The sequence below is a fragment of the Cucurbita pepo genome, chromosome LG06 (assembly GCF_002806865.2).
Source record: "Cucurbita pepo subsp. pepo cultivar mu-cu-16 chromosome LG06, ASM280686v2, whole genome shotgun sequence".
Lineage (NCBI taxonomy): Eukaryota > Viridiplantae > Streptophyta > Magnoliopsida > Cucurbitales > Cucurbitaceae > Cucurbita > Cucurbita pepo.
The window spans coordinates 5,799,900-5,809,030 of NC_036643.1; the positions used below are offsets into that span (position 1 = coordinate 5,799,900).

General features: G+C 40.6%; 1 protein-coding gene across 1 annotated transcript; it reads right to left on the minus strand.

Annotated features, from left to right (window-relative positions):
• Nucleotides 1-210: 210 nt before the first annotated feature.
• Nucleotides 211-6,278, minus strand: LOC111797519 (fructose-1,6-bisphosphatase, cytosolic). The gene is made up of 12 exons (XM_023680537.1): nt 5,908-6,278; nt 4,279-4,326; nt 4,131-4,205; nt 3,991-4,052; nt 3,831-3,897; nt 3,628-3,741; nt 2,548-2,634; nt 2,176-2,246; nt 2,033-2,098; nt 821-907; nt 605-680; nt 211-515 (listed from the first exon to the last, which is right to left on the minus strand). The coding sequence occupies exons 1-12, from the start codon at nt 6,181-6,183 to the stop codon at nt 393-395; spliced, it is 1,152 nt and encodes a 383-aa protein (XP_023536305.1). The 5' UTR covers nt 6,184-6,278; the 3' UTR covers nt 211-392.
• Between the last annotated feature and the right edge of the window lie 2,853 nt (nt 6,279-9,131).

The following is a 9,131-nucleotide window of genomic DNA, read 5'->3' on the forward strand; positions in this document are numbered from 1 at the left end:
AGAGAACCTCACCTAAGATCCAACGAACCTACAAAGACAAGAGAAACCTAAAAATGTGACTTGAGTTGCCCTTCAAGTTTGTCATGAACGTGTTAAAATCATGACACCACGATCGAAAATGTACGACTGTAACACTTAGCTTACATGTAAACTAATCCTCTTTTTCGTTCCTTCTTTTTTACAACTCCCTTCAGTTCCACGAAAAATTCCTTACCGTCCCGAACAACTTGAAGATAATTGAAGCGAACGAAATCGTTCTCATGTCCACATTTTATGCATTCATTAACATTAAAGAAGTAAGAAGAATGAACAAGACATTAGAATTGTATGGCCACAAATGCAATGAAGCCAACATCAACTAGAAGTGGTAAATTTTGAAGCTATTCATTCATTCATTCATTCATTCCTCCATTCTCAGCAGCAGCATACAAAGCTTTGATCTCTTCAACATCATCATAGCTACCAAGAAATATGGGAGATCTCTCATGTATCTTCTTTGGAACCAAATCAAGTGCCTGCAAATCATAGAACATTTATCTTAATCGATCGAATTCAAACGAACTCTCGAGGTTCTTTACGTCTCGTTACAATGGCGGTACACTACCCTTATTTTTCCGGTGAACGCTTGACCTCCTGCCTCCTCTATCAAGAATGCCATCGGAAAAACCTCGTACAACACACTGGTATCGAGACAAAAAACATATCATTCCATAATGCCATACTAGGACCGTCACGCTCTTATTAACCATTCGATGTATAAACAGCCACATTGTGACGGCCTCCTCGAATAATTTCTCAAAAAGGGATCGGGAAAACGTACCGCAATTTGCCATTGGGGCTCTTCTTGTCACCAGGGTACAAAAATATACCACCATAAAGCAATGTACGATGGACATCAGCTACCATGCTGTTAATAAAAGTCTTATACCATCAGAACTTCCAAGCTACATTAGCCTATCCTAACATTTCAAGTTCGAGCCCACAGTTAGCAGATATTATCCTCTTTAGATTTTCTTTTTCGAGCTTCCCCTTAAGGTTTTTAAAACGCGTTTGCTAAGGAGAGGTTTCCACACCCTTGTAAGGAGTGTTTCGTTCTCCTCTCCAACCGATGTGAGATTTCACAATCCACCCCTCTTGGGGAGCCGAGCGTCCTTGTTAGCACACCGTCCGGTGTCTGGCTCTGACACCATTTGTAATAGCCCAATCCCACCACCAGTAGATATTGTTCTCTTTGGACTTTCTCTTTCGGGCTTCCCCTCAAGGTTTTTAAAACGTGTCTGCTAAGGAGAGGTTTCCACGCCCTTGTAAGGAGTGTTTCGTTCTCCTCTTCAACCGATGTGAGATTTCACAATCTACTCCTCTTGGGGAGCCGAGTGTCACGGTCATGCTCTCCTCGTTTTCTAAAACCTTCTTTTAAAACCGAGGCTAGAGGCTCGATCATACGTCGCTTGGCCGTAGGCGACGCAAGAACAAATTGGCTTAGCTCACTTGTCGTTGGAAAGTGAGTGCCGCACAGTCGCTAGTCCGCTGCCTTCAAAAGTGCGATTGTGTCACCGACCGTCCTCGCTGGCACACCGCCTAGTGTCAAGCTCTGATCCCATTTGTAATAGCCCAAGCCCACCACCAGTAGATATTGTCCTCTTTGGACTTTCTCTTTCGGGCTTTCCCCTCAAGGTTTTTAAAACGCGTCTGCTAAGGAGAGGTTTCCACACCCTTATAAGGAGTGTTTCGTTCTCCTCTCCAACCGATGTGAGATTTCACAATCTACCCCTCTTGGGGAGCCGAGCATCCTCGCTGGCACACCGCCCGGTGTCTAGCCCTGATACCATTTGTAATAGCCCAAGCCCACCACAAGTAGATATTGTCCTCTTTGGGCTTTCCCTTTCGGGCTTTCCCTCAAGGTTTTTAAAACGCGTTTGCTAAGGAGAGGTTTCCACACCTTTGTAAGGAGTGTTTCGTTCTCTTCTCCAACCGAGGTGAGATTTCACACACACATTTTTAAAATCAAAGGTTTCAAACATTTTAAGGCTACCTTCCAACATATCTCAAAGACTTGGGGGATGATCCGTCTGTAGGAAACTTGCACTTCTCTACATACCTAAAAGAGAAAAGGAGTTAGGAGTTCATGTGACTTATAACTCAAACTCGAACAGAATTCAAAACGACGCAACGTACTTTGCGGTTGGACCGTCCCAATTCTTTGCGTTTCCTTCATTCACTGAATAGATTTTTCCTTTCTTTGGAATCTGGTAACAGAAGAAACGAATCGAATCAAATACAGGACGATCAAAAGTAGCAAAACATCTCTTAAAATAGTAACAACCCCGTAACTGTAATAGCTCAAGTCCACCGCTAGCAGATACCCCTCAAGGTTTTTAAAACTTGTCTGCTAGGGAGAGGTTTCCACACCCTTATAAAGAATGTTTCGTTCTCCTTTCCAACCGATATGGGATCTCCCAGTAACATTATTTGCAAAGTAAAGGCGCTGTTCTAAGTTTTAGCCTCTCAAAGAGAAGAGAGGAGAAACATAAGCAAGAAATTCTTCACCTTAAGGTCTGGGTGAGTTAAGATGAACTCTCCAAGAGAAGGGTCAAGAGTGAATCCATTAACACCAGTCCCAGTACTTAAAACAAGCTGCAAAAACAAAAGAGTATTAGCATTCAATCAACTTAAGACTTGATTTACAATTAAGAAAAGAAAATATAGTTCTACATGACTCGAGGACTTCTATTGATAATAACTAGAACGAGTGCAAGCGAGGACGCTAGGCCTTGAAGGGGGTGGATTCTGAGATCCCATATCAGTTGGAGAGGAAAACGAAACATTCTTTATAAGGGTGTGGAAACCTCTCCCTAGTAGACGCGTTTTAAAACTTTGAGGAGAAGCCCAGAAGGGAAAACTCAAAGAGGACAATATCTACTAGTGGTGGGCTTGGGCTGTTACAAATGGTATCAGAGCTAGACACCAGACGGTGTGTCAGTGAGGACGTCGGGTCCTAAAAGGGGTTGGATTGTGAGATTTCACATCGATTGGAGAAAGGAACGAGTACAACGAGAACGCTTGACCTTAAAGGGTGTGTATTGTAAGATCCCACGTCGGTTGGGAAGGAGAACGAAACGTTCTTTATAAGGGTATAGAAACATCTCCGTAGCATACGCGTTTTAAAACCTTGAGGGGAAGCCGAGAAGGGAAAGCCTAAAGAGGACAATATCTACTAGCAATGGGCTTGAACTGTTACAAACGGTATCAGAGCTAGACACCGGGTGGTGTGCCAGCAAGGACGTTGGGTCCTAAAGGGGGGTGAATTGTGAGATCTCACATCAATTGGAGAGAGGAACGAATGCCAACGAGGATGCTAGGCCCTGTAGGGGGTGGATTCTGAGATCTCACATCAATTGGAGAGAGGAACGAATGCCAACGAGGACGCTAGGCCCTGTAGGGGGTGGATTCTGAGATCCCACATCGGTTGGGGAAGAACGAAACAATCTTTATAAAGGTGTGGAAACCTCTCCCTAGCATACACGTTTTAAAACCTCGAGAGAAAAGCCTAAAGAGAACAATATCTACTAGCGGTGAGCTTGGACGGTTACAAACCAGCAGAATGCAATAGAGTGAGATTGTCCATACCGTGCAAGAGCTGCCATACAAGCAATAGCCTGCTGCAACCATATTCTTTCCAGGTTGCAAGACATCTTCTAGGTTAGGTTCATGGCTGTCGTTCAACTGATAGATTCCAAAAATCTACACGAAAAAAACTAGACATTCAAATGGACAGATACTCAAACAAAAACATTTGATATCTCATTCAGAAGAACACAAATGGATATTACCGTTCCAATAGAAACACCACAATCAATGTTGGAGGATCCATCCAATGGATCAAACACCACAGAATACCTTTACCATTGAAAAACACCACCAAACAACACTAAAATTCGATACTGACAATCATAGTAAGCTGACAGAGTTCATCAAGAATCGAAAACAAACCTTCCACGGCGAGATGGCTCGACGTATGTCGGCTCTTCATCTTCTTCAGAAACAAGGATACACTGCCACCAAATTGTGAGCTGTTAAGGTAAATCACCACAAACTTGTCCTGTCATTTGTAGAATTAGATAGCAGCTTACAGTTCTACCACTGCTGACCAAAGCCTTGATAAAGACTTCATTTGAGAGCACATCCAATTTCTTTTGTTCTTCACCCTATTATCAAAGAAAATGACTGAATGTACAGACATAATTCAGACAAATGGATTATCTAAGAATACCATCTTACCTGAACATTGGTCTCTCCAGCAAGTCCAATAAGTTTGGCTAAACCTGCCTGCAGAAGGAGAGGTTTTATGGCTGATGAACTCTATATTTCATATGAATGGTTCATAAAGCAAATATAGAACAGTTTGAACTTTTCAGGGAAAAGGGTACTTTTTGGAATGTTGAATTGAGAGGTGTAGAACATAATTTTGACAACCTTTGAACAAAACATGTCTTACCCTTTGTCATGTTGTAATAGCAAAAAGAAAAAGTTGGGACCTTATCCTTTTGCTCTCTCTCTCTCTCCTCCTAGCTACACACACTCACCCCTTTATTTCTTATTTCTTCCTTTTGAGCTGTGCTCGAATTAGCACCTATTTCTTTCGCTTACATCTCAATATATCTTAGAAAAATTTCTAGTACTACTATGAGATCCGATATCGGTTGGGGAGAACGTTCTTTTTAAGGGTGTGGAAACCTCTTCCTAGCAGACATGTTTTAGATTCCTTGAGGGGAAGCCTATAAAGGACAATATCTGTTAGGGGTAGGATTGGGCTGTTACAAATGGAATCAGAGCCAGACATCGCGATGTGCTAGCGAGGAGGCTGAGCTCTGAAGGGGGTGACACAAGGCGGTGTGCTAGCAAGGATGCTAGGCCTCGAAGGAGTGGGTTGGGGGGTCCCACATCAATTGGAGAAGGGAACGAGTGTGAGTGTGGACACTAGGCCACGAAGGGGGGTGGATTGTAAGATCCTACATCGGTTCGGGAGGAGAATGAAACGTTCTTTGTAAGGGTGTGGAAACCTCTCCCTAGCAAGTGCATTTTAATAACCATAAGAGGAAGCCTAAAGAGGACAATATATGCCAGCAGTGGGATTGGACGGGTACAAATGGTATCAGAGCCAAACAACGGGCAATGTGCCAGTGAGGAGGCTAAGCTCCGAAGGGGAGTGGACACGAGGTGGTGTGCTAGCAAGGATGCTGGGCCTCGAAGGGGGTGGATTGGGAGGTCCTACATCAATTGGAGAAGGGAACGAGTGCCAGTGAGGACATTGGACCACGAAGGGGGGTGGATTGTGAGATCCCACATTGGTTGGGGAGGAGAACGAAACATTCTTTATAAGGGTGTGGAAACCTCTCTCTAGCAGACGCGTTTTAAAACCCTTGAAGGAAAAGCCGAAAAGGAAAGCTCAAAGAGGACAATATTTGCCAGCGGTGGGCTTAAGGCTATTACAAATGGTAACAGAGCCAGATACCAAGCGATGCAACAGCAAAGAGGCTAACCCCGAAGGAGGGTGGACATGAAGCGACATGCCAACAAGGATGCTGGTGGATTGGGAGGTCCCACATCGATTGGGAAAAGGTAACGAGTGGATTGTGAGAAAGGAACGAGTTGATTGTGAGATCCTCTCTTCCTAGCAGACATGTTAAATGCTAGTAATGGCTTGGGCTGCTACATATAAGTTCGTATCCACCATATTCGTAATATAACATTCTTTCTTATATATATATAAAGAGCAGGATTGTAATGATCATACTGCAAAACAAGAACATATATGATATCCCACCAAATCCCTAAACAAAAAAGCAATGAACAGCAAACAAAAACAATATCCAAAACAAGCAAAACAGAAGAGGGGAGAAGAACAACCTTATTAACAGCAGAGCAGACGAACTTGCAGCCAAGAACAATATGACTAAGCAAAATCGTGAAATCCCCACGCGATTCAGAGTACTTGGATTGCTCATTCAAGACGAACCTAGTAATGGTCATCAAGTCCGTCCTCTGAGCATCTGCCGCATGATCCATGGCAATCGAAAGAAGAACAAGAAGAAGGAATATAGATGAGGTGCTAAATTCGAGGGATGTGATGAAGCCGCAATGTATGTGTGTGTGTATATATATATATACATACAGAAACACCATTTGTTAGGGGGGACACGTGGCGGAGGAAGAAAAAGGGTAGAAATGGAGTGGTGGCTGATTGCTTTTGAGTTTGAGACAGAGAAAGGGAATGGACACAAATTTTGCAGATAATGAAGTTCGTCGTCTTCTTCAACCTCCCTCTTCCTCCTTCCTCTCCTTTTTTCTTTTAATTTTATTTTTTTCCCTTTTCCACGTCGGATTCATATAAATAATTGTTGTTTTTAATAAAAATTATAATTGATAGACGAACACGACTCCCCACGATGATATGATAGGGTCGAACCCATGATCATTCTCTAAATTAACCAATGTGGGACACTTTTATCCAACCCCTCGAACGAGGCTATCAATGTGGGACACTTTCATCCAACACCGACGCATGACCATTTCCTAAATTGACCAATATGGGACACTTTCATCCAACACCTCCCCTTAATCGAGGCTCGACTCCTTTGGAGTTTTAGTCATTTTTTACTGCCTTCGAGGAGACTTGACTCCTTTTTCTTTTTGGAGTCCTTTGTTTGACATTTGAGGATTTGCGAGGATTTGTCAATCTATTGGTACGACTAAGTTTAGGGCATAGCTCTGATACTATGATAGACGAACACGACTCTCCACAATGGTATGATATTGTCCACTTTGAATACCATAATAGACGAACACGACTCTCCACAATGGTATGATATTGTCCACTTTCAACATAACCTCTCATGACTTTGCTTTGGGCTTCACCAACAGGCCTCAAGCTAATAGAAAGTGTATTATTTGATTATAAACTCGACCATCCCCTAAATTAACCGGTTAACATTTACATCCAACAAGAATATTGGTAATAAAATATTTATTTATTTATTTTAAATAAAATTATTATCAAATTTTTTTAGACGATAATTGGTATCTTATTTGACATTTTGATTTAGACGATGCATTAATTTATTTTATTTAATATTATTAATTAGCGTTTGACGTATTTGTCGATTTGAAATGAATTAATTTTTTGGGTTTTGAAATTAGTGACATAATTGAAAGAAATTATTTTTTAGGCCTATGGATGTTTGAAAAACCAAGATGACCGTTAATTTCAAGCATTGAAAAAAATATTCTTTGATTAATAATGTTTACACATTTTTCTTCATATTTTAATAAAATTAAAAGGTTGAATATTGCTTGAAAAAAAAAAAAAAAATATAAGTAAATGGTAATGTCAATAAATTAAAAAAAAAAACAAAAAAAAAATATTTTGAGATTGTGAAATGTTAATTTATCAATTTAATAGTTTTTTTCCATTCATGTAAAAATATTTATTTAAATTTTTTATTTCAAAATTTCCCGAAAGTAGAGCATACCTAGGTTGAATTTGGTTGGGTTTGGTAAGTTTTTTGGACTAACTCAAAATTTTGAGTTGGACGAAAGATAACCCGAACAACTTGAATAGAGTTCACAATCCAAGTCAAGCCTGTTGGATGAAAGTCCACATCGGCTAATTTAGGGAATGATCATGGGTTTATAATCAAATAATACTATCTCCATTGGTGTGAGACTTTTTTAGGAAGCCCAAAGCAAAGTCACGAGAGCTTATGCTCAAAGTGGACAATATCATACCATTGTGGAGAGTTGTGTTCATCTAACATGGTATCATAGTCATGTCAATAGAATCTTCAAATGTCGAACAAAAGTATTGTGAGCCTTGAAGGCATAGTAAAAAATGACTAAGACTAAGACTCCAAAAGAAAAGGAGTCGAGCCTCAATTAAGGAGAAGTGTCGGATGAAAGTCTCACATCGGCTAATTTAGGGCATCATTAGGGTTTATAATCAAGGAATACTATCTCCATTGGTATAAGGCCTTTTGGGGAAGCCCAAAGTAAAGCTATGAGAGCTTATGCTCAGAGTGGACAATATTATACCATTGTGGAGAGTTGTGTTCATCTAACATGGTATCATAGTCATGTCAATAGAATCTTCAAATGTCGAACAAAAGTATTGTGAGCCTCAAAGGCATAGTAAAAAATGACTAAGACTAAGACTCCAAAAGAAAAGGAGTCGAGCCTCGATTAAGGAGAGGTGTCGGATGAAAGTCTCACATCGGCTAATTTAGGGCATCATTAGGGTTTATAATCAAGGTATAAAGCCTTTTGAGGAAGTCCAAAGCAAAGCCACGAGAGGACAATATCATACCATTGTGTAGTTTTTGGTCTGTGAAGATACATTATTAGATGCTCCGTTTTATTTTCCCATTAAAACTGAACTGAAACATGTGCTCGAGAGAGATAGCTAAGTGTGAATTAATAATGCAATCAATGGGCCACACTTGACAAGAAGTGTATGGGTTAGACTTTAATTATACTTATCATTAGGAAATGTTAAATTAAAAGAAATAATTTTTAAGCCTAAATTCCAATTTGTTACTGTTCTACCAATCATGTATGGTGGATATTGATCTTATCTTCAATGTGAAGTTCAAAAGTTATAGGATTAATCTAAAGCATACATTTTTTTCCTTTTAATTTATCTTAATTTTGGATAAGATTATATTTTCTAAACATGGTTGAAAGACCTACCCTTACTATGGTAATAGCCCACGCCCACCACTAGCAGATATTGTTCACTTTGGCCCGTTACGTATCGTCGTCAGCCTCATGGTATTAAAACGCGTCTGCTAGGAAGAGGTTTCTACACCCGGATAAGGAATGTTTCTTTCTCCTCTCTAACCGACTTGGAGGCCAGTGTCATTGCTGATACACCACTTAACGTCTGGCTTTGATATCATTTGTAACATCCCAAGCCCACCACTAATAGATATTGTCCACTTTGGCTCGTTACGTATCATCATAAGCCTCATGGTTTTAAAACGTGTCTGGTAGGGAGAGGTTTCTACACCCTGATAAGGAATGTTTCGTTCTCCTCTCTAACCGATATAGGATCTCACAATCTACCCCTCTTGGGGGTC

Coding starts and splice junctions, on each gene's coding strand:
- LOC111797519 (XM_023680537.1), bottom strand. CDS start 6,183: ATGGTGTTTCTGTATGTATATATATATATACACACACACATACATTGC. Junction 2,247..2,547: donor TAACTCACCCAGACCTTAAG/GTGAAGAATTTC, acceptor TTCTGTTACCAG/ATTCCAAAGAAAGGAAAAAT. Junction 516..604: donor CGTTCACCGGAAAAATAAGG/GTAGTGTACCGC, acceptor TATGATTTGCAG/GCACTTGATTTGGTTCCAAA.